Source organism: Pleurodeles waltl, chromosome 6 (genome assembly GCF_031143425.1).
Source record: "Pleurodeles waltl isolate 20211129_DDA chromosome 6, aPleWal1.hap1.20221129, whole genome shotgun sequence".
NCBI classification, from domain to species: Eukaryota; Metazoa; Chordata; class Amphibia; order Caudata; family Salamandridae; genus Pleurodeles; species Pleurodeles waltl.
Window position 1 is genome coordinate 825,539,787 of NC_090445.1, and position 26,289 is coordinate 825,566,075.

A 26,289-nucleotide genomic window follows, 5' to 3' on the forward strand; every position below is an offset into this window, starting at 1 on the left:
CTTTAATAGCAGGAGTCTACAGCATGCAGAAACGCTTGGGTAAAACTGTAATTTTGTAGCTTTTCAAATGTGATTACTGAAGACCAACACTCTACCTATAAATTAAAAAAAAAAAGTGAGAGCGTCTCTCCTCAGATACTCTCTCGCGCCACCTTTCATCTCGCTCTCATTAGCCTGGCCCACTCGCGGCAGCCTCGACCAATCGGAAGGCAGGGCGAGCCGAACTCACCTGTCACTCCGAGAACCAGCTGTCAGCGGAGTGGGCGGAGCGCGAGTGCGCCCCCTCCGCGCTCACGTGACGTGCGCGCTGTCGCTAGGTCGTTCCCTGTGATGGGAACTAGTCGCCACTGCACCGCTGCCTGCTCTGAACATGGCGGCCCTGGCGCTGCTCGTGCTCTCCTGCCTGGCCAGCTTAGCTCGCGGTGAGAACAGCAGCGGTAGCAGCAGCCCGGAGACCGTCATCATAGGACTCCGGCTGGAGGACACCGACGACGTGTCGTACATGGAGAACGGCGCGCTGCGGGTGAGCGAGCGCACCCGGGTGAAGCTGCGCGTCTACGGGCTAAACATCAACAACGAGACGTGGTCCCGCATTGCCTTCACAGAGCACGAGCGGAGCTGGCCAGCAGGCTCCAGTCCTGGGGTTGGGGAGGCGGTGCTGCAGCCCTGCGGCATCCGCACCTCGGACATCATCATCCTGCCCTCCATCGTGCTGCACCGCAGTACCTCGGGCATCGTGGAGATCGACATCAAGCCCTTGCGCAAGACTGAGAAGAGCAAGTCTTACTACCTGTGTACTTCACTCGCCGCCCCGCCGGGGGCAGCGACCGGACCCGGACCCCAGCCCTGGACAGAGACCACCTGGGTGTACCACGATGGCGAGGACACCAAAGTGATCGTGGGCGAGGAGAAGAAGTTTTTACTACCCTTCTGGCTTCAGGTCATCTTCATTGGGTTGCTACTGCTGCTGTCCGGAATGTTTAGCGGCTTGAACCTGGGCCTGATGGCTCTGGACCCCATGGAGTTGCGCATTGTACAGAATTGTGGCACTGAAAAGGAAAAGAACTATGCCAAGCGTATTGAGCCAGTGCGCCGACAGGGCAACTACCTGCTCTGCTCTCTTCTTCTCGGCAACGTGCTGGTAAACACAACTCTCACCATCCTGCTTGATGACATTGCTGGCTCGGGTCTGGTGGCTGTGGTAGTCTCCACCATTGGCATTGTCATCTTTGGCGAGATTGTGCCACAGGCCATCTGCTCGCGACATGGCCTGGCCGTGGGAGCCAACACCATCTTCTTAACCAAGTTCTTCATGATGATGACCTTCCCGGCCTCTTTCCCGGTCAGCAAACTTTTGGACTGTGTGTTGGGCCAGGAGATTGGCACCGTATACAACCGTGAGAAATTGCTGGAAATGCTGCGTGTGACCGACCCATACAACGACTTGGTCAAGGAGGAGCTGAACATTATCCAGGGTGCCTTGGAACTGCGCACCAAGACAGTAGAGGATGTCATGACTCCTCTCCGTGACTGCTTTATGATCGCTGGAGATGGTGTGCTCGACTTCAATGCCATGTCTGAAATAATGGAGAGCGGCTACACTCGCATTCCGGTGTACGAGGGCGAACGTTCAAACATTGTGGACCTGCTCTTCGTCAAGGACTTGGCATTTGTGGACCCCGATGACTGCACGCCACTCAAGACCATCACCCGCTTCTACAACCACCCACTGCACTTCGTCTTCAACGACACCAAGCTTGATGCCATGCTGGAGGAGTTCAAGAAAGGTGGGCTTCTGCTTTCTGTTCTCCTTTGTGCTGATGGAACTAGTAGGCCTGGCCTGACTGTTTTTGATTAACTCGAAACACGCACATTTTCAGGTGAATCTGAGTTGTCTGAATCTTCCAAACTTTTTAAAGTTTGAGCCTGTGGTCCAAAGTAATGGTGGAGTGAGCATTTATATTAGTTATTAAGCCCCTGCCAAGGAGGTCAGACCTGATGGGATTCCTGCACTGCATGGTTTGAGTTGAGCGAAGTGATAATCCTCCTCAGAAAAATACAGAATCTATAAATAGTCTTAATCCTTGGTAAAGTATAAAAAGCTCACGGTTGCTGTGTTTAGGCGTAAAATGTGCAATACACGCACAATCCAAAGCATTCTCTGAACTTGACTTGCTATTTGAGCATAGTTATCACACCAAACATATATCTGTCATACCAGAACTCCTCTTCGGAGGCAGCTGTGCGCTTTAGACATTGTTTTGGTATTATATAATCTTTAAATTAATAAGAACATTCTCAGAATAGGTACTGTTCCGTAAACAATGTGTAGCATGCATACGATTTTGACTTTTTCAGAACACAGCGGTTTTCCTAGAATTGCCTTGTTTAGCACTAAAAAGTAATTCACAAAAGCATAAATCTAATTATGGCTGCACGTTAAGCCTGCGGTGTAGCATTTCATGCACACTCTAGAGTTGTCTATGAAGATCGCATTCTGTTTATAGTTATGCGCACTGAACCCGCACAAACTATCTTGAACACACTCATTGAATTTGACAGTAACAGCACAGCTTCGCTCATTTCACCTCTCATTGTGGACATAGGAAAAAGTATTTTCCATAACAGTGGGCACGTGGGTAGTCCTCACTAATGCACATCGTGCTCAGGAACTACCAAGTTAGCATACACAGTGCAATGTGCTCTCTTTCCCGAATATTGCTTTATTTCCTAGAGTGATGTTCATGGTTAGCATTCCTGTAGACAGTGCACATAATTCCCACAGGAGCCTGGGGTCCAATATTTAAAATTTCTCGTGTCTGGTAGACGGACTTGAAGTCGCAGTGTGCCGGCATTGTAGTAGGAATGAATGATTGATACTGTAGGTCCCTTGTCTCAACTCTTTCCGATGCATGCTGTTAAGGCGCCCTGGTTGAAGAGGCGAGCTTTTGGAGTGTTGGTGTTCGTCTCTGACCTCTGCAGACTGCAGTCGCCAGCCCATGAACGACTATTTTAGAGCTACTTGATTTTTATAGCTGGTTTGACCTCTGCATACTTGCATCGTCTATGAATAACGTATTTATATCGCTTTTGTTGTTTGTTGCTGGTTTGATTTCTGCACGCTGTGATTATTTACCTGCCCTAGAATGGTCTGCTTATATCTATTTTTTTTTTTAACTAAACTTACCGCCACACACGTGGCTTGTTCCATGAATGGTTTGTTACTAGTTTGATCTCAGCACACTGTGATCGCCTGCAGATTAATGGCTAGTTTAAATTGTCCTTGTCTTTGATATTAGTATGATTTGCACGCAGACTGCCTGCTAGTAAATGGTTCATTTAGGTCGCTTTTATTTGTCGGTTGCTTGTTTGATCTGTGCACACTGCGACCACCTGCCCTTGACTGGTTCATTTATGTGGCTTTTGTTTGATACTCGTTTGAACACTGCTCACACTGTGATAACCCGCCAATGAATATCCCACTCGGATGAATGCAGGTATCCGCTGCCTCACCGATCTTCGCTGATGGGCGAGCACTGTGATCGCGGTCAGGTGCAGGGACAGGGCAGCCTGCAGGAGCCGGAATACTTCGGCTGACCCCTTGCTCGGCCCTTGACAGACACGTCTCTATTACATCTGCTCGGTTCGGCCCCCGGGCTGATTTGCCGTATCTCGGAGAGCCTCAGAATGCATGCTGTTGCACCAGCTCGTCCTGCTCCTCTCCCTCCAGGGCACTTGCTGGTCTAGGGAGGACTACCTCTGTCCATGCTGGTTTGGTGGAGTGTGGGTGGAAATTGACCATTCATGGTTTGATCTTCCCGATTAGATTCCAAGATAAAAATACCCGTCGGACTAGATAAGCACTGCCTTCTGAACCCGCCTTGTACCCTGTTATATTTTAATGATTTACCAATAAAGAACCTGATAGGTTTGGTTTACAACCGTTCAGTGAATGTCGGCATTGACTGTGTTCCTTTCAGTTGCAACCAGCCAGCTTCAACTGCTTTCAGTTAAGCTGCTTTAAATACCTGCGAAAGCTGCATTCAGCTAGGCCAATCCCACAGACCTGCCTCCCGGGGAATGTGAATCCAGCGCTCCGACTAAGTCAAGTGTCTTAATTAATATAGGAGCACGCCCCTGGGTGTGCAAACTTGCCGAGAACAGGAGGCATCTCCCGTGAATGTGGACGGCCTCCTAATGGGACAGGGCCCGTGCTTTAAATATTGCCTCTCGGTGGGAGCAAGGAGCAGTCGATGTACAGTCTGAATAGACTAAGTGCCGTCGTGGACATTCTGTCTTCCAGAGGGTGCAACTATGAGTTTATCTGCACTGCCAGATTAAAACTGGGTCTCATAGATTATGTACTGCTTCAGAATGGAAGTAGGTATCAGTTTATGCTGGTTTAGAAAGGAGCAGGAGTTATTCTCATTCATACTCGGTATATAATCCGTGAGATTTGTTTTCATTCCAGCACTTTAGGCATATATACACTGTTTATGAATGCTAGTAAATTGTGTATTGAATATAATGTCTCCGATAAGGAGGAGATATCCGTTTGTAATCTGTAATTGATTAGGAGTATATCTCACAGATTACACACTGGCTCTGAATGGGAGCAGGGCTAACCATAACACCCTCTGAATCACAGTAATTATCTGTTTGTATATGGTGTCTGAACGGGAGTATGTGTTCTAAATTATATGTGTTCTAAATTATATACTGCCTCTGAAAGTTAGCAAGTATTTATGGCGCAGGTCGCACATAATATATACTGACTCTGAATACCAGAAGGTATCCTTTTATGTATTGCTTCTGGGCAAGAGCAGTTCTCATACTGTACATGATTCACGAGAGCAGCTGTCTTTTTTAATTGAGTTTACCAGACAGCACAAGTTGTCTGCTTGCAAAATACTTATTGTGAGTTTATAGTATGCTTAGAGCCCACCCGTTGCTTTCCATTGGTTGGTTTTATTGTCACTCTCATTTGATTGCCTCTTATTCAGTAACCTAAATTCCTTTTCTTGTATTTGTCTCTCCCCCAGAGCATAGCATTTTTACACTCCTTTCGATTGTCTGACTTGTATCTTTCAACTGCTCACATTAAAATAACTTTTTTTTTTTTTTCTTTTTCATTCAGCACACCATGGGAGTTGACATGTTTTCTAGGTCTCTCCCTCGTGTGCTGCTTCTGCGTTAAATAGCTCCCACTCTGTGTTGTTCTCCATCCTTCACAGCTTGTCTGTAAAACCACAATAGTAGGGATATGGCTGAAAAACAGTCCTAAAGCGTTGTTCTTGTTTTATCCCCCGCATTCCACTTATTGCATGAGAGCACAGGCTTTGACACAGAATGGCTTTTTAGGAACCGGGGAAGTGCCATCTGTTGCACTCACTCTGCGGGTGCCTAAGGCAGAAGGTGGACTCGGTTAGACAGTTCTCCTGTAGGCTGTAAGTCTGTTTCCTGGGCTGATACAGAGGAGTAAATGGCTACAACCTGTGGGGAATAAATTAGGCTTAGCTAAGCATTTCTCTTTATATTCTTTAACTTCATTTTATAAAATTTCTGTTCAGTTCCTGAGTGAAAAATATTTGAGAATTAAATATGTTGTTCATAAAGATTGAAAACCTTTACATGTCGTATACGGCGTGAACTTCCATAAGATATGTTTGCTTTTCCTCCAGTATTTTGAAATGTTTTCTTCTTGTTTTGTTTCAAACAAAACAAGCAAACATTGCCAAAGCCAACAGCTCGCACTCAAGTTAATAATGTGAGACCTATTGGTTTTGCCAATGCTTGTTATATACAATGTCACATTTGTAACATTTCACATATTATACTGTCTTGCTGAGCGCATATATCAATTTATATACTATCTGTGAGTGGGATTACGTCTTTTAAGGTATTATCTCTGAATGGAAGTGTCATAGTTTATATCCCATCTTTCTAAAGGAGCTCAATGTATGTATTGTTTTTCAGATGGGAGGAATTCTTCCAGAATATAAACTACCCCAGAATGTCAGCAGATATTGAACACTTTTATTTACCTATTTCAAAAGGAAATATGTCATACACTGGACCAGATGGGAACTTGTCTTGCAATGTATTCTGCTGTCTCACAAGAGCTAACCTCGTATAGTTTTTGTACTGACTTCTGTCTGAAAACCAGGAAGCGATTAGTGGGAATGCTTGAGTCAGCACTTATTAGCAATTAGGAATTCCATTGGGTAGCATTACTATCCATTGATGTTATCCTGTTTGCGCAGTTAGAAGACCGGGCAAGTTAGTCTTGACCCAGTGCAAAGGAGCTGTCCGTGCACATTGCTAGACCCTGTTCCATGACGTACGAGAACCCAGGGAATACCAGACGAATGTCAGTCGTATTGACAATCACTTTGTTTGTCGCATTGAGACTCTTAGTGGGAGGGCCATATCTAGACATCTGTCCTTAGTTTGTGGTTCGTTAAGGACTGACATTTAACCAAGTAGTTGAGGCTCATCAAGGTCAAATACTTCTGGGGTTACTTGACTTTCAATGTACAGGCCTAACTTCCCAGACTGCACTGTTGCTTTTGGGGTGGAGCCTAAGCATATTTGTATATAGTTAGTTCCTTTCTGTAAACACTCAAAATAGAACGTTGCCTAGAGTGATGCTCAATAATTAAGAGAAGTTGGGTCGGATATTTTCATGCATCACTTTTTTTTGCTTTATATATGGGTGACTCACGTATAGTGTATGTAACCTAGTCTGTAAGCAGAACTTTAACAAATTATGTATGTTGGCTCATAGTTGAGGAAGCCTCAAATTTATATATGGAGTTCTGTACGTATAACACTCACTTAGTTTCATCTGCTGGCTCAATTGTCATTAATTAGCTTCTAGTTTACATACTAGCTCTTGTATGCGCAAGTCTTGAGCAATTTGTGAAATAGCTTGTGAGCAAGACCCAGATTATTCATATCCTGCCTCATACGTTCAGTTGCAGACCTCAGGTAATTGTATATACTGTCTCATGTGTAAGCTGACATCATAGTATTAAATACTGGTTCAATAATATTGCATGCATGAGCCAACCTCGGAGAAATTATGAAATAGTTAATCGGTGAACAAGACCCAAGTAGTTTACGGGCCTCTGGGGTGGCAAGCCTTGCAAAATAGAGTTCATGCTCAGTTTGAAAGCTTGCATTAGAGTTTATCCACTGCCTGGGAATAGGAGGAAACGTATAAGTCTCATACTTTATCCATGGGCTCTGAATAGACACTGGACTAAAATAGTTCCTTATCGAGTCAGATAGGGGCAACTAGAAAATCATTTGCTTATTGTTTTGAAATAAGTGAATGCCACAGACTGGAACATCCATATTCCAGCCTTATTTTTAGGTTATCATGGAAAGTATATAGTAATAACAAAGACTGTGATAACCACTTTACTGCAGAAAAAGCTTCAACCTTGTACCAGAAGATAGTTAGTGACTCTTATCTGACTATCCTAGCAGATCTAATCGGATCCAATGCTATGCACTTGCAACAAAAGAAACGTGTTGTTTGTGCATGGTGTATTAGAATGTATGTGGTAGGGGGTTTGAACTATGTTTTTGTTTCAAAAATATGATATCGTGATTGGTTCCTGGGGTTATCCTTGACTTGCCATTATCCGTTAATGTAAAGAAGCAAAATATCTCGTCTGTTTACTACAAACTAGAGGGTGTTGGAAAGTGCAAGCTGCTATTTTTTTTAAGCGTGTCATTATTAGATATGCAAACTCGTTGGAGCAGGAAGCATCAAACTCGCTTTTCTTTTAGGACACCTTTTTGTACTTGGTGGAAAAGACCTACAGATAAATCTGTGTGTCATTTTCTTCCCATCAAAGTGATTTATGCTACTTGTCCAGAAACTGAATTATTTTGTACATTATTGCAACTTTTCTAGTTGACATTAGAGTTGCCTTTGCCATTTGAGTTCCACCGTACACTAAAATCTCCTGTACATGGTCGTGCAGTGTTGTGCCTTGTAAGGACAACAGTAGTGTCTTAACCTTAGTTTCTGAGTGCCTCTGTCGTGTCTTTAAACGGGAGCAGGTATCTTTGTGGGCATGGTTTCTGAATGGTGCAAGCGTCAAAGAACACATTCTGTGTCTGAATGGGAGCTGATGTCACAGATTACATACTGGCTCTGAAAATTATGAGGTATCGGTTCAAATGCGGTTTATAAAAGGAAGAAGGTGTCGCAGATTATGTACTGCGTGAACAGAGACCAGGTATTGGATTTAACACTGCATATGAACAGGGCATGTGTCACAGATAACACAGATAACTTGGTCCAGGATGGCAGGGTTCCTTTTTTTTTTTTTTAACCCTTGAGACAGGTATATGTAAGAGATCTTTTTATGTATGGCTTCCCTTTTACTCCTCTGCTACTGTGTAGCAGTTGAAAGCAGGGCCATATGATTTTGGGGGACATACATAACATAAAATAATAGATGAGTGAGCAGTGAATTACACAGATGTTTTTCACCTCTGGGTCCTCCGTGACATCATCAACAACTCGATTTTCAATATTGTTGTCTTTGATGTTACTTGAAACCTCTTGGTGAAAAATATCCACGTAATTCACTGTTATCGATCTATAATTCTAAATACTGTGAATGAGAGGAGGTGTCACTCTATGTACTTTGTTTGGATGAGTAGATCTCACAGATTATACACTTATCTTAATGGGAGCAAATATTCATTTATATTCTGCGTCCTAAAGAGATTTAGTCTCCTAGTTTACTGAATGTGTCTGAATTGCTGTACGTTCTATCGTTTATGTGCAGTTTTTGTACGGGGGCACATACCAGTTTATATGCCGCCTCTGAATACAAGTAAGTCCCGTAGTATGATAAAACTTTCTCTAAAGGAGAACACATATAATTTATATAAAATATATGAACGAGACCATATCTATAGTGTCTCTGGATGAAAGCAGGCATCAATGTATATACTATCTCTGAATATGACTCATAATGTATATACTGTCTTTAAGAGCCAACAGGTGTCATTTTATATACTGTAGCTTAATCAGAGCGGTCCTCAGAGACTATATAAACTGTCTCTGAATAGAAGCAGGGATAACATTTTAACATGCCTTATAAATTATATTAGAACATTGGACTGTTGTGAGCAGCATTGAAGACAGCAGAGTGACTCGGGGTTAATAGTGGCTTGTATAGGTCTTCTGTTTCAATATTCCAGAATAGGTCTTTCTGTTTTTCAATTTTTCAATTCAGAACATTATACCCTTAGTGGGTGTAATGTTCTTATAGCCCTTTTGCCTCAAGCTATACCAGATGCTAAAGGCCCTTTCCTGTTTTATATGCCCTCACCTGCGCCTCAGCTCTGTAACTCTGGTTCAGAAACCTTTACAACTAGTATATAGCCCTCAGCAGCAGGTCATATACAGTTTTTGAATGGGAGCAAATCATTTATATGCTCTAGGAGTGGGATTTAGTTTAATAATTTATATACTGTGTTTGAACCTGAGAAGGTTAAACTGTCTCTGAATGAGAGCAGGTATCATAGATTTATATCTGGTGTCTAAAGGCCAACACGTCTAGTAGTTTGCTTTCTCCTAATACTTGAGCTCTCTAGGATTGTAGCAGATCTCAGATACTCTCTATATCTGCTTGTGAATCTACAGAGATTGAGAGAACCTTTGTTATTACACGAACTGGGGCCTAAATAAACCAAGGCCTGCTATACAGCTTTTGTGTTGATGATTGGGTTTGTTATTTTTTGACTCCCATATTTCACTAATGAACAATAGTTCTCACATCTGTTATAATCAAATCGATTTGTTTTTTATATACTTTGTCCTTGAGTGGAAGTGTTTCCAAACTACATGCAGCAAATATTTTAGTTATTTATATTTTCTGTGCAGAGAGGCTCAAATTAGATTTCAGGGAGATTTCAAAAGTTGAGCACTTTGGTGGGACCACCTCTCATGTACTTTAGGAAATTACTCATCAGAGTCTATAAACTTTGTGAATGAGGTCTGGTCAGTCAGTGACTTTGCACCTGTGATGTGTGTGACCCCGCTCCCTGGTTTCCCAGATAATGACTGTGTCGCCTGCTGCATTAGCTTAGATCAGCACTGGGAGAAGGCACTTTGCACCCTCTGTATCTAAGGAGAAAAGGGCCAGAGTTCAAAGATCATGTGATTCAGGGAAAGCAGTAATCTTCTAGGATTTGGTGTAGTGATGGGGCGCAGGGGCAGAATATGAGACCTACATTAGCTTGTTTCTATAATACAGAATCCCTTCATATGTTATGCGTCATGTTTAAGATCAAACATAAAAGAATGTTGAGCATTTGTTATTGTTTATACTGCAGCTTCTCTTTAGCCTGACAAAAAAACAAGGCACTTCTAAAGTTAATTATCAATTCTAGTGTGACCTTAATGGTCATATTACTTACTGTAGATATGCCTGCATCACATAAAGATTCTGATTACCCCAGAAGAAGAACAGGCCCATCTGAAAACAGCAATCAGCAGAGGTGAAATGTGGACTCGCACTTGTAGGTTTCTACTCCAGGGTATGGTTCGTGGTAGTTGGATCCCTCTTAATATGAAGGCTTGCAAACGTTTGGTCTTCTGTGTAATTTAAGTGCTGTACACATCACTAAAAAACTAAAGCTACTTGCTATGGTTAAGTTGTGTCTTTGGGTGTTTGTATTAACACTCATTGTTCCTTTGTCCGATCTTCCTCTTCCAGTCCTTGTGTACATTATGTAGGGACTGGGACAGGGAGAAAATATATTGAAGATTGCCCATTGAAGAGTCTCAAATTCAATCAGTACAGACTTTGACTCCCCCTCCCGCTCATGTTGTGCTTCAGTTTTTGGGCCATATTGTGGTCCAAAAAGTAAAGGTGGTGCTTGAGTCTTTTATCAATATTTCAATTCTGTTATTTGAATCTAACACTTAGTAACTTAATTGTTTTTTATGTCTAAAAAAGGATATGGTAAAAAGAGACGGTTTCTACCCAGTTGTTGCTCATTTAGGGCCAGATGTATCAAAGGGTTTTACCCATTGTGTGTCAATGGGAAAATGCTTTGATACATATGGCCCTTAGTTTTTAGTTTAGGGGTTATTTTAAATTTAGATAGCCAGCTTTCGAAATCTACTTTCCCTTAAAGAAATGCACAAATGTAAAAGTTAGTCTAATGAACTACTACCTGACCGAGGAACACATTACACAAGCAGACACATAATATCAGTTTCTGGAGTCTTACTGCCGTTTGTGCTGCTGATCGCTGAACCTTCTGCTTCAGAGGCAGGTATTGGTTTCACTGGTCTGACACTTCAATAGGTAACTTCCTGTGTGACCTCTGTGGCATTGTGTTGAAAACTTAAACATTGAGCAGTGTTTTTTGATAAAATTTCCTCTTCGCAGGTTCATTATTGTGTGCTATGTTGGTTTATTTTGGGGTATATTTTAAAATGATTTTACTGTTCGGACTACATTGTTATTACTAGTGGTCCTGCTATTACTTGTAGCTAGGGAGAAAGTGAGTCAAAGCCAATGTAAAACAAGCATTGGTAATGCCAATAGGCCTAGCTTTAGAGCAATGCAGTAAGGTAATGTGAAGCGTTACAAGTAGATAGTGTGGGAGTGGATGTGTATTTGTGTGGAAGCAAAGATCAGAAGAATAATATTTGTGCATGTTAAAAAGTTGGATGACAGTTGAACTATCAAGCTAGATCTAAAAATCCATGAAGGTTAATGGCTTCCCTCCTCCTATTTGTGCTGCTGACAGAGAAAAACGCCATAAAATATATCATTATCTAAGACACTTTAATATTACATTGTCATGTGTATGTCTATGAAAGTTCAACCTCGGGCAGCTGGATTTAAAAAAAACAAAATGATCACAGCTGTGTAGAGGGCAACCATTTTTTTTGTGGAAGCAAACAACCTCTGCCCATCAAAACGTACTTCTGGCTTCCAACGTATGAGTGGAGATGAAGCCCTTCTTCTGGTGATTATCACATAATTGGCAATAGCTGTCCTGTCAAGCCAGACCTTAAATATATCAAAAGTCATGTCTACATTAATCATAGCTCCACTGTGGAGAGTGAGAGATAACCAAGTACGTACGCATGCCTGTGATAAACCGCACAAGTGCAAAACTGCAAGGAAGAGGTTTGAGTGCATGCAACATGGTGAACTACTGCACCTATAAAGCCCATTCTTTGTGACAAAATGAAACTTGTCTAATTGATTGCATTAACTGATAGCCGTTTGGTGAAAATGAAGAAAAGGTTGCATTAACTGTTGAAAAAAAGTGAAAGAAACTGCACTTCATTAAAAGAGGATCACCAGTGTTTTATTACCAAATAGTTGACTACGAAGTTGATAACATGAGCTAAGCTAGGTTTCAATTTCTGTCTGATGAATACGCAGCTGTGTGCGGGGAGTCATTGCATTCTGAGGCAGTGTCTTCTTTGACAGGAGCTTTTTTAATCTATAATTTGATTATTTTCCTATCTATCAAATCCTTGATTCAGCTCTTTGCTATTGGTTCTTAAACAGCAGGAACGTACCTTGGGAGCAGCGCTGTTCTGTACACGAGGTGGGGATAGGGGAAAGAACAGGATCATATGTCTCTAGCTCAGTTCCTACTATACACCTCTTTCTTCAGTCTGCAATCCGTGTACATTTCGCCTTCATGTCTCTTGGCTCTTGTACTCTTTCATTTTTTTGTTACCTGATAATGTTTCTACCACCCACTTCTTCCAGTGCTTCCGTTCTATTGTGGGTCATGGTAAACAAAGAGCATCACAATTATTTTTTATTTATTGTATGCTTAATACAGTTCGAAATGTCACTTTGCTGTTACTTCTTAATACTAGCCTACTAGAAGGTTGTCAGACCGGTGTAAATTTGAGTTTGCAGGCGAAGTATACTCTGATTGCTCAGGCAAGGTGTCTTGCGGTGCTTAAGTTTCAGATGGCGTGAATTACCAAGTGAGTAGGTGAGGGACTTGTGTTGGAGAGGGCGGTTTTTCATAGGGGAACAGTAGCTCCAAACTGGTTAGCTGTTTAAAGAAGCACACAAAAACATCACTGCCCTCACCCCAAGGACCACTTGTCCCATGACCAGAAAACCTTTTAAAATTGTCACTTACCTCTTTGTAAATGTAATGGTGGGCTATGTTTGATGATCTGACAAAGGTGGCCGAGACCGATTTATTTTCAGATCTTTTTTTGTTAAAGACATAGTTCTGAGGAAAAAATGGCACAGTGGACATGAGCTACAAGTGAGAGACTTAAATATCCGACATCTAACAGCAAAAGTCCATAATATCTAAACAGCTTCAGTCATAAAGCATTCACTGCCATTCATCTCCAGGGTGGGTCACAGTAGGCCTGTAGGCCAGAGGACGGGGAATGTTACAAGCCAGACAAAATCAGCACAAAGAAAACATACATTGGCACAGCCAGTAGATCTTGCCCATGAGAGATCTATTGGCTTTGTTAATGTTTTTGTAGTCATGTTATGCAGCAGTGCATCCACTGTGCAACAAGGCTGAAAGTAAAGAAAATAAAAGAGCCATGGCACGGTCAACTGTGGCCCAAACATAGTGTTTTATTTTAGTACACTCAGCCTTTTTGTGTGAAAGATAGTTAAAAAAGCGCTATATAATGCAGCAGGGCTCCACATCACTGCATTTTCTTTTTTTTAAATTTTAGCCATGTGCACAGCAGCTCCTTTAAAGAGAATATGGCAAGTCGGATCACAGGATGTTTTATGCCTGAAGTTAGTCTGGCTATTAAAACATTAAATTAACTTGTCTAATGTAACTGGTTCTCATCTAAAGTGCCCCAATACTTTCTGGTCGGGTTGAGTTTGCGCTATATAAAAATGCCAAAAAAAGAAGTAGTACCTCAATCACAATTGATGTACAGTAATTAAGTAAAATCAGTCTGTACTTGGTCCATACTCCACACAAAGACAAGAAAATTACGCAGTAAATAAAATCTTGCATTTGCTGCCGAATTAGAAGGCAGCAAAGAAGCGTGATTAACGATGCCAATGAATGGTAAGTATTGGGCTGTTAAAAGCCCCCTTTTAGAGTTTTTTTCTTTTCTTTTTTTCTTCTTCATCATGTACAGTAGATCTTTACAAAACAACAGCGCATTGCCGCTGCCAGCAGGCTCGACCCAAAAAGAAAACACCTTCTCCACAGAACTGAATTATCTCCCACCTACATATTTCCTCTTGAAGGAGAACCCTAGTCCAGTAGTTATCATGCCCACCCACTCTTCAACCTCCTTTTTAAAAATCTGCACTAATACGCAGCAGCGGCCAGTAATATATTAAAGGGGTAGTTTGAGCGAAGTGCCCCACCGCATCAAAAAAAGTGAAAACGGCACAAAAGCATACACAATAAAAACACAAGCATGCATTATAGTAAAATTAAAAATAAAATAGTTGTACATACCCAGGCTGTATTGTCCTCTGTGTGCATCCTAATCTCCAACCGGCACGACTGGAAGCAGCAACTTCCCTAAGCAATCCTGACGCTGCTCTCATGCTGGTAGCCAGCATGAGAGCAATACCAGGATTGAATGGAGTGGGCTTGCCAGACGCTCTTTCATGCCCTTTTGGCCTGTGCTTGGTCTCCACCCAACTGTCCAAGGCAGCCGGGTGAAAAGCTTCAAAGTGCACATGTGAATTTGGCCGGCGCAAGTCTGCCGGCCAAACTCACTTGTGCACTTTGCAGTGTCTGGCCAGCACTGCTGTAGTCCTCTGCAAAAAGAAGACACGCCCCTTATTGCTCCAGGGCAGGCTGATGGCTGCGGCACGCTATCTAAAAAATAAAATGGCAATTAAATCATATAATTGCCATTTTATTCTTCATTTTTAGCGTGGCTCACAGCAGGGGGTGAGGGTGGTGGTGTGTGTGTGGGTGAGACACTCCATCCTCAAGGACCGCCCTCAAGGGAAAAAATACTGCTGCCAATACACTCCAAAGCCATCTGGTAGAGTGCTCTGCTGGAAGACCCTTCATAAATTTCCTGTCCGACTCCACCTGTGAGAAAAGAAATTACTTCCACTCCTATTCCATTTTTCAGCCAAACAGGGAAGCCATCAAGTTCTGTGATAAATCTCACTGCCAGTCTGTGTTTTAGTTCCATAAGAGCATGCTTCCCTGTAAGTGTTTTAGAGTGCAGGTCAAGGAAAAGCAAAAGTCTCAAACCTCTAAGCATGTTTCTCATTTTCAATAGTAGCTCATAGTATGTGTCCCCTCCATTCAGCAGCATGGGAGGTGACCAGCACAGTATCTCCTCTAGTCAGATTATTCCCTTTGTATATCCCGGTAATCTAGTCACATCCATCACCACCTGCTGCACTCTCTCTATCACCGGGTATAGCAGGTCACAGATAATTTTATACATTTCTTCCCGGAGAGATTCCTCCAGAATCTACTTGGGGACATCCATCACTTATATCAGGAGCCCAGTGTGTAAATTATCCAGGTATTCAAGATAAGTAGCAGAACACTACCACAGATCTAAAAGTCTCTAAGCCTTCTATAGCTAAAAAATACTCTGCTGCTTTTAATCCACTCCCTAGTGCCTTCTGTTCTTTCTCCATGCCTACCATTTTATTTGCAAGTTTCTCCAGTGCTCGATGTTATTTCAGACCTCATTTCTGAAATACTGCGTAGAAGTGTGCACTCGCCTGGGGTTACAGTCTGTTCGTTATCTGTTTCAGTTAGGACCTCTCTTTTGCCCATTCACCTCTCCTCTAGGTCCAAACAAGTCCTCAATTTTTTGCCATCTTATTCACCACAGTGTATTTGGACGGAAGCCCTAGAAAAGCAATTGCAGTGGTTTTTGGTGAAGTCCTGCACTCATCCCTGTGGAAACATCCAACCCACTTTCTCATCCCTTTTTAATTTTAAGAAGTCTTCAGTGATGTAATATGTGAGGTCATGAGCAGTGCATGAGAGGGAAGGAAGTTATCGTTTTTTTGACTGACTTATAACTGGTGTATCTCATAGGTTTGTGTGTGTTTTTTTTTTTTTTTATGTTAGCTGATGTACCGTTCCAAAACCTAAATATAGTATCACTTTAAACTTTGTTTTATTTGGTGAATTTTGGTGTTTTTTTTAATCATATGTTAAATTGGAATTAACAGCCAAACTTTTGCATGCAGCCCATCCTTACTACATATGGCTGAAGCCCTTGCGTGGTAGGTGTTGACCACAGGGCCAGGCCTTCTGCCATCCTCTGTGCCCCACCACTCACATGTGACTACCTTCCACTTTAAATGCCCAAATGTATTGTATTATTCTGCTCATAGCTAATATAAATAACCCCAATGTGATTAGAGTAGCTGTTAGAAATGGGGTCTCTAGTTGGCAGTCAGTTTGCACCCTGTCCAAGTAGGGACCCTCACTCTAGTCTGGATAAGAGAGATACCCGCTCAGATAACCCCTGCTCACCCCCTTGATAGCTTGGCACGAGCAGTCAGGCTTATCTCAGAAGCAATGTGTAAAGCATTTGCATATAACACACAGTAACACAGTGAAAACACTACAAAAGGACACCACACCAGTTTTAGAAAAATAGCCAATATTTATCTATTTAAAACAAGACCAAATACGTTAAAAACCCAACATACAGTAACAAAAATATGAATTCTACAAGATTTACTCAAAAATACAGTTCCTTGAAGTAGATAGCTCCACCTGGGGCTATCACGGCGTTGTGATCAACAAAACCAACAGTTCAGGCCGGCCGCGGCGTTGCGTGCCAGCTACGGTATCGGGAAGACCCACAAACAGAACCTTGGATTTGCAAGGTGTCGTGATCCTCGCGGTGCGCTCCAGAGAGCGGCCTCGCTGACGTGGCGGTGTCAGTTCCGGAGTCGGTGCAGGAGTCGTCGGGCCCTTGAGGTCACATGCGTTGCGGATCAAACTCCAGGCTGATGAAGTCAGGTGTGCCGGCGTGGATGGCGTCAGGGCTGCGGTGCGAAGCGTGACGATGTGACATGTGGTGCCTGCAGGTCACGATGCATGCAGCGACTCGGTGACGGCATCCAGCGGCGTCGGTGAGACCAGGGTTGCGATGTGAAGCGGAGCGGTGTGAAGTGTGGTGTCCACAGGTCACGGTGCAGGCAGCGACGTCATTGTTGCTGAAGCGCTGTCGTCGGTAGGCCCAGGCCAGCGGTGAAGTACGGGACAGTGCTTCGTGACCCTCACGAGCGGTGTCCACAGGCCACGGTGCAGGCAGGATGCCTGGTGACGACACAGGAGTCAATGATGCTGGTGCTGGTGGACCGGGGCTGCAGTGTGGAACGGGACGGTGCTTCGTGTACCTCACGAGTGGTGTCCATAGGCCTCGGTGCAGGCAGAGGTGCCGGTGCCAGCAGGAGCGTCGTCGTCAGGGATGCCCAGGATGTGGTGTGAGCAGGCGATGCCGGAATGCGGGACCCACAGGTCACGGTGCGAGCAGCGGCTCAGTGAAGTCGTCCGATGACGGTGTCGGTGAGACCAGGGTCGCGGTGCGAAGCGGGGCAATGTGACTCCGTGCAGCGTCGGCAGGTCACGGTGCAGGCCATCGGCGTCGTTGGTGGCGTTGCAGTGGTTTCTCCTCTTGAGCAGTACAAAACACACAGTTCACAGTGCTGCAGGTCGAGGAAACTGAAGTCGTTGGTGCCCCTGACACTTCCAACAGCAGGCAAGCTCTACTCCAAGCCCTTGGAGAACTTTCTCAGGCAGGACACACAGCAAAGTTCACCCTTTGCACTCTTTTCACGCAGAAGCAGCAACTGCAGGCCAGTCCAGCAAAGCAACACAGCAAAGGGAACTGTACTCCTCCTCCTCCAGCTCTTCAGCTCTTCTCCTTAGCAGAGGTTTCTCTTGATTCCAGAAAGATTCTAAAAGTCTGGGGTTTTGGGTCTTCTTCTTATACCCAGTTCTGCCTTTGAAGTTGGCAAACTTCAAAGCAAAGTCTCAAGTGTTTGCAAGATCCTTCCTTGGCCAGGCCCCAGACACTCACCAGGGGGTCGGAGACGACATTCTGTGATGGCAGGCACAGTCCTTTCAGGTGTCATCAACATTAGATACCTATTGGGGTACCACCATGTAGAGTGGAATCCCATGCAGAGTCTACATGAGGGACTATGTGCATGTAAAACAGTGAATGATGACTGTGCTTTATGGATAGTTGAGCCCTCTCCAGCAGTCACATGAGAGGTACAATGCAAACAGTAACAATGAGAGAGGTCACCATAAAGTCTGTGAGCTTGATGTATTTTCTTTATGGATAGTTGTGCCTTGTCTAGTTGCCACGTAAGAGATACAACGCAAGCAGGAACAATAAAAGAGGTCAACACAAAGTATGAGCCTGGATTATAAGAATGAGATCACAATCCACTTGCTGCCGCCTAGCCAATTACAGCTTCTGTGACTGGAAATGGAATTACAGTAACCAGCCAGGTCACATGACTCCACTGGACCTATCCCAGGTTCACATAATCGTACGTCCAAACCATTCCTACCTGTACCTTTTAAGAGCACTTGCCTATGGTCCTATTTATAAGTTGGGCATAACCGTGTGGGGTTTTTACTATACTATCTACCACATGTGGTAAATACTTTTACCCCAGGGTAAGATATTTAACACTTGTGATAAAAACTTCTTGCTCCAACTGTTTTTTTTATTTTTTTTTATTGACATGTTTTTGACACATAGAAATTACCATAGAAATGATAGCATACCATATTCAAACATCATATAATGGTGTATAAATGTACAGACCTATTTCTCCTTGTGGGACAATCATATATTTATTTTATTAAACGTTTTTTTTAATTGGTTTTACATTTCATACCTTCAAAACACGTTTTTTCAATGCAGTCACTACACAGCAAAGCTTTCAGCTGGTGTTTAAACATCATTAACAGCATTGCAATAAGCCACATATCTGACAGGCATCACTAACCCCCTTCAGTAGCTTTCATCATCATATTGCAGCAAAAGTTTCAACAGAACTGTGACACAAATTTTCAGTTGAATTTCACCACTATGTAGCCAGTGATCAGTAAACCTTGTTCTGAATTTCCATCAATCCCTTAAAAGCTAATTCAATATTTTATTGCCATGTCGGCACACCTCTCACAATGTTGTGGCAAGTTCTAGCCCTAGGTTGGTAGGTGTTCCCTGGGGGCACCCTCTTCTCGCTCACTGAGTGCTGCCAGCTATTCATTCTGTTTGCCAGCTATTGGCAATCTACGCATGCCCCTTTCCCCTTCCACCCTCAAGGCTGTTTCCTCAGCTATCGCCCATTTTTCAAATTCTGCCTTCCATCTGTTATGCAAGTGGAGGTATGCTCCGATGTCCTCCAGTGCATTGCTTTAGGCCGCTTAGATGTTAACTAATTCAACTATAAATCTGGAGCTGGTTTTCTGTGCCTGTAGCCTAGGGTACTAGCATACATGCCCCAGATTTTGAAGATTTATATGGTTCATCAATTGCTCCAGGTCTGTTACTACCTGGTGCCAGATGTCCACTATAATTGGGCAGTCCCAGACCCTATGTATGTAATCTTTATCAACCAAGGAGTACACAGGGTAGGCTTAATTAACGGTCCTGATAATTACGTTTAGCTTGTGTGGTTTCAGGTGTGTGATATGGAGGTAATTTATGAGTGTACCTAAACCTGGAGTTCCTGGACACCTGATTTGGGTAGTGAATGATATCAGTCCATTCCTTTCCCACCATTTCCCTGCCCATTAGCTCTTCCCATATAGTTTTTGGCTTGTCGATATAGGCCGTAATCCTAGAGAGTAAGGATTTGTATAACCAAGAGACCAGCCTTTGTCCACCTTCAAATGTGATTAAAGTCTGCAGGATATCATGTTTAGGGAGCTCCACTTGTCCTTCCTCCCACGTTGTGTGTATTGTGCGGGCGAGTGCACCATAAATCAGAAACTGCGATTCCGTCAGCTTCAAAGCTGTGCAACTCCCAATTACTGTAACAGTCCAAAATTGTGAAGAGTCCTATATCTGTCCACTTCTCCAGCCTCCAAGCCTTATGATACCCTCCCCTGGAAGTCAGAAAACTCACTAGTGGAAATGGACAGACACATAGCTGTCGTGTCTGGGTTTCCTTAACCACCTTTTTCCAGTTCTGCAATGCAATATTGAGCAGTCTGGGGCACCCAGACGTACTTACCTTTGTCCCTAACATTATTGCAATTAAGGTTTCCCTCAGTCTCAGCCTTCCTGACTGAGGCATGTCTTCCTGTCTCATGCCATGTAACCACCTGGCCTCCCACTGTAGCTGTGCTGCAGCGTAGTCGAACTCAACATCTGGAATTCCCAACCCACTGTCTCCAGAACGCCGTTGTAAAAGGAGGAGTGGGATTCTCTGCCTTCCTCCATCTCAAATAATTTCCCTCAAAAGTGTATTCTTATCCCTAAACCAGGATTGAGGTATTCGGATCGTCAGATTTGCAAAGTATAAAACTTGAGGGAGCATTATCATTTTAGTCAGTACTACTCTGGCCATAAGAAGGTGATACAGCACGCACCAGAACGCAACAGTGGTATTTAGTTATCTCAGTGCATTCCCCAGGTTATCATCTTTAATGCACTTATCAGCATGGTAGACCTTGCCTCCCAGGTGTGTCAGTATCATGGGTTCCCATTTAATACCTGTCCCTGCCACTGTCTGCAGTGCACTGCTAAACTAGCTTTTCTTAGAAATGTGCATGTCTTGTCCCAGTTAGCATACAATCCTGATGCCGCCCTATACTCTTTCAGCATCTGTTCACCCCCACCACTCTGGTGTCTGCATCCCTGATGTAACGGAGCGTATCATCTGTGTGCAGTGCAATACTGTGGTCTCCATCCTCAAAGGTATATCTCTCCCTTTGTGTGTGTGTGTATGTGCCTCTCTCTCACTCTCTCTTTCGCCCTCTCCCTCCCCCTACTCCTCCCCCTCTTCCTACTCCTCCCCCTCTTCCTGTCCCTCCCTCCCCCCTGCCAGTTCGGCAAATGGTTTTGAGTGCCAAAGCAAACAACATGAGCGAAAGTGAGAAGTGAGTAACCCTGACTGGTGCCCACGGTGATCTTGATAAAATCTGAGATACATTGGCCAGTACTCACTCTGGCCCATGCCCCAGCATAAAGAAGCATCAACCACATTTCCCAACCTGTGCCTATATTCATGCGTTTCATAGTTGACTGGAAAACAGCATACAAAAAGTCATTGCTGTTTCCACAGCATCTGCCTGTGCCTGCACTGCATGTTTTCAAGAAGGTCGTCTATTTGACGTTATAGTTAGGTTCTGAATTTGTTAGGTTCTGAATTTACACGCACAAAACCATAGAATTTCAGCTGTTATGGATAGTTATTTCAAGTAACTATAACTCGTACCCTTAGCTAACTATAACTCCCACTCCCACCATGCACACTTTTCTCATCAATAATTTTATTACAAATATTGCAGTGGTAATCTTATTGATGCCATAGAAGGTATCACGAATCATGTAATATGTTGGGTAACAAGCTATGCATAGCATGGGCACAAGTTATATTTACCCTAGGTCCCGAGTTATAGTTACTTGAAATAACTCTAATGATAACAGCTGAATTTCTCCGGTTTTGTGGGTGTGAAAGCAGAACTTACCTATTACATTCCTGGAACCTTTGTTTTTTTCAGTGAAATTCTAAGGTTTTTTCAACTACTAATTCCTAGCAAACCAGGCTGATTAGGGATTTCATTTCTAGGTTTCCCTTTTGGATAGGAAATTACCAGAGCATTCATTTTATGTCTCCGTGATGCGAGAGCTGTGCAAAGCTTTGTTTCAAGCAACACTTTTACTGTGCTTACCACCCGAATCTTCAGGGAATATAACAATTTTCAACTCTACTTAGGAAAACGAAATAGCTAAGATTTGTGCTGAGGTTTGGCTCAAGTGAACGGACACCCTCCTCCTAGCACTCCCAATCATCGACATCCACAACCAAAGGACTAAGTAAAGTGTGTATGAAATAGTAATGGTCTGAACTGTGCTGCTACTATCAAAGCCCCCATGCCCTCACTATGCAATGACTTGATCCTAAATGATAGTGCCCTCCATTAATGCAAACCTATTTGCTGCCTCTACAGCATCTGTTTTCATGACTGAGCTGCCTTACCTGTATGTCTGACCGAAGTGTGACACAATCTGCAGCCAAGGGTTTGGGTCCATGTGAAAACTCATCAATGGAAACCCACCCTCAACCACTGTTGGTGCGGTCACTTCCAAGACCTGCTTACCATAAACACAGGCATACCATCCAACTGCAAGAAAACCAACAAATCTAGAAGATCTAATCTTGCTGTTGCCTCTGCACCCGTGAGCCAAGTCTCCCGAATACATTGTAATCCTACTTCTGTTAACATCTGTACTTCATAAGCCCAGGAAGTAGCATCTGTGACCAACTTTTCTCTTCTCAACAGGATGCAGCCCCTCCTCCTCCCCAAAGTTACCACCTCTGGCTTCTTGATTTCTCAATGCATCTGGCTAACCTTTGTTGCTAGCCTTTGTGTCTGGTTCACTATCTGACTCTGTTTACAAGGACAAGATGACAGTTGCCAAGAGATCAACGGCACCCTGCCTTCCACCCACCCTCAAGATTGTCAACCTTTGTAGAGCAAGTACACATTTTTGCACTTCCTAGAGCAATACCAACAGCCCGCCAATCTTTTTAACTAGTGGATTTGTGTCCATTTCCCCACTGACACGCAATGGGTCTTACTCACAGTTCCCATTTCTTTTGACAGAGAAGAACAATGCCTCAAAATAAACCTGCTTGGGCACTTGCCTCGTGAAGCCTGCAAGGGCTTCTATCACTATCCCCTTAATATCCATGACTTTTGTCTTCCTAATCAAGATACCATGGCCCTTCCTATCTTGCTTGCTGACACTGCTGATGGAATGACTTGTGAAACTCAAAATGGCAGCATATATTTAGGCCACTGTGATTTTAATTTGTTTCTTGCAGCCTGATCTGTAATTGAACCTGACCCTTACTATTTTAACTTGCAAACAACTAAACACGACTATTGCTAATAGGAATAGTCTGGAGAAACTCCCTTCTGACAGGAAAATATAAGAATTAGCTGTTTTAGTAACGTGCAGTTCGTACTGGCTATTGCCTTCAAATGAATTAGTTTTGAGTTGCATCATAGTTATAATATAAATTTAAATCCATGATATAGGCAGACAATTCCCAAATATTGTTACCTATATATGTGTTTGTACACAGTTTTGTTTCATAATGTTAAATGTAGATTTTCCTAGTTTATGACGGAAAGTCTTAATTTTATTAAAGACACGGAGGCGAGTATTATGCGTTTCTCTTCTCGCTTTATTAACACAGCAGTCAAGAAAGAAACTACAAATCCCATGTGGCTAACCTAGAGAGCCAATAGGATTAGAAACGTAGTACATAATATGTTAACCAATAGGAACACCCTCGTGCCATTATGATGTCACTTGACTGCAAGCAGCCCTCTTTTCTTGCGAATGAAGTCAATTGTTGAATAATAACGGAAATAGAGAACATAGAATAAACAAAGCCATCAGGAAAGCAAAAACGTCTGAAGAAATATCCAAAATCCTACAAAGGAAGGAATGCTCCAATAAATCGGGAGAATACGATCCCATGCTTGTGATGAAAGAAGCCTTCCCAAGGTGTGAAGAAATCGTACTAGGACCCTGGTTGAGCGGCTGGAACTGGTGCTAGAAGAAAGGGAGAGAGAAAAACAGTGTTTAAACTAGAGGCGGGATAATACTCGCCTCCGTGTCTTTAATAAAATTAAGACTTTCCGTCATAAACTAGGAAAATCTACATTTTATGACAAGACCGGAGGCTCCTATTATGCGAGTTTAAAGCATATTAATTACATTTAATGAAACATCGTCAACAGGTTTGCAATAAAATACTCTGAAGGTATTGTCATTAGACCAGTCTGCAGATTTCAGAATATCCTCTAAACGGGAGCCTGCCCAAAAGGCTTTGGAGGCCATAGCCCCTCTGGTAGAATGGGCACCAAAACTGGAAATATCGATACCCGCTAGGGACATAATCCACCTGACCCAACGAGCTAAGGTGGCAGATGAAACCGGGTGATAGGGTTTCCTAAAGGAGATAAGAAGTTGGGAGGAGGATGTTCTCAAATCTGCAGTTTTCTGTTCATAAACTTTAAGACATTGGCCCACACATAATTTGGGATGCTGTGGGAAGTAAGGATAAAAAACTGACGATAAACTGGTCTTTGTACGTCGTACAACCGAAAATAGCACTCCCGTAGGGGTGAACTGTCGGTTGGAGACGTCCAAAGCCTTTACATCTGATAAACGTTTAATGGAAACTAGACACAGTAACATTGTTAACTTAGCAGATAACATCTTTAGAGAAAGGAAAGGATTATCCGGTAAAGAAATCAGAAATTTTAGAACAATATTAACGTCCCATAATTGGTTATATTTAGGTAAAGGAGGTTTGGAAAATTTTACTCCCTTTAATAATCTGGACACCAGCGGATGTTCGCCTATCGGTTTCCCATTGACATGTATATGGTTAGAAGAGATAGCTGACCTATAAAGGTTGATAGTACGGAAAGCTTTACCTTTACTGGCTTCTGCGGCCAAGAAATTAACAACAAAGATTACATCTGCTGAAAAGGGATCAAGATGCCTTCCCAAACACCAGCCGTCCCATAAAGACCAGGCTGACTTGTAGGCTTTTTTGGTACCAGGGGCCCAGGAGTTTGAGATATACTGGGAAGCTTCTGACGAAATGATAGGGAAAGGTTGGGAATTCCTGAGATCTTCCAAGCGGATAGAGTAAGAATGTTGTCCACAATGAGGGGATGAGGACGCAGGAGAGGGTCCAACAGTAATTCTGGGAAGGACGGAATTAACAATGGAAAATCCACTGATAGTTCCAGAAGGGACGGAAACCATACTTGGGATTGCCAAAACGGAACAATGAGAATAAGAGAAGCATGTTGACGTCTGGCATGAGCTAGGGCCCTGTTGATCATGATAAAGGGGGGAAAGGCATAATTGAGGGAATGAGACCAATCCTGTAAGAAGGCATCTGATGCCAAGGCTAAGGGATCTGGGCACCAACTGTAAAATTGGGGAAGTTGAGTGTTCAGTCGAGATGCGAACAGGTCTATCGAGAACGGACCCCATAACGAATGAATCTTGTGAAAAATTGAAGGGTGAATTCTCCAATCGCTGGAGTCTCGTAGATGACGAGAATGCCAGTCTGCGACCGAAATGAGAGCTCCTGGAAGGTATTCTGCCTGTACCGAAAGATGGTTTGAAAGGCAAAATTCCCCAAAACTCTTGGCCAAATCCGCTAGAGGTTTGGATTTTGTGCCTCCAAGATGATTTATGTATCTTACTGCAGAAAAATTGTCCATCCTGAGGAGTATTGCACAGTGCACTTTGTGCTTTGCCAGGCTTCTGATTGCAAAGGAGCCGGCAAGCATCTCTAAACAATTGATATGCAATTTGGACTCCTCGGAAGACCATGTACCTCCAGTCGAGATGGGACCACACCGTGCCCCCCAGCCTAGACGACTTGCATCGGATTCTAACACAAGATCTGGGGCTGATGGAAAGATACTTTTCCCGTTCCAGGCATCCAAATGGTCTATCCACCATTGAAGCTCTGTGCGGGACTCCATGTCTAAGGGAATGAGGTCGGAGTACGCTAGACCCTTCCTCAAGTGTTGAATCTTTAGTCTTTGAAGAGAGCGATAGTGAAGGGGACCTGGAAAAATTGCCTGAATGGAAGAGGACAGCAGGCCTACGATTCGAGCCAAAGTCCTGAGAGAGATAAGAGAACTGCGAAGGACTTGTAGAATCTCTGACTTTATGGATCTTATTTTTGCCGAAGGAAGAAGCAGAGTGGCTGATATGGAATTGATTTGAAATCCCAAGAACTCTATGGTTTGGGAAGGCACTAGGAGAGATTTTTCTCTGTTTATTATGAAACCCAGGTTCTCTAGAAGTGAGCAGGTTGTTTGTAAGTGTAGAAGGAGAGTCTGAGGAGCTTGACTTAAAATTAGGATGTCGTCTAAGTAAATTAAGAGCCTTATGCCCTGGGACCTTAGGAAAGCCACGACAGGCTTCAGGAGCTTGGTGAAGAACCCAGGGGCGGAAGATAGCCCGAAGGGTAGAGAAGTAAAGTGATAAGTTTGGTCGAGCCAGTAGAACTGAAG

The 26,289-nt window shown here is 43.3% G+C and overlaps 1 protein-coding gene across 5 annotated transcripts in view; it reads left to right on the forward strand.

Annotated features, from left to right (window-relative positions):
- Positions 1-272: 272 nt before the first annotated feature.
- Positions 273-26,289, forward strand: part of CNNM2 (cyclin and CBS domain divalent metal cation transport mediator 2) — a 776,587-nt gene continuing 750,570 nt past the window's right edge. For 3 of the 5 annotated variants that reach the window (XM_069239488.1, XM_069239490.1, XM_069239491.1), the window contains exon 1: positions 312-1,787. In XM_069239488.1, the coding sequence (XP_069095589.1) occupies positions 371-1,787 (1,417 nt within the window). In that variant the 5' untranslated portion in view covers positions 312-370. Of the gene's footprint in view, positions 1,788-26,289 lie in introns of all 5 variants that reach the window. The other 2 variants (XM_069239487.1, XM_069239489.1) reach the window with 2 other exon arrangements.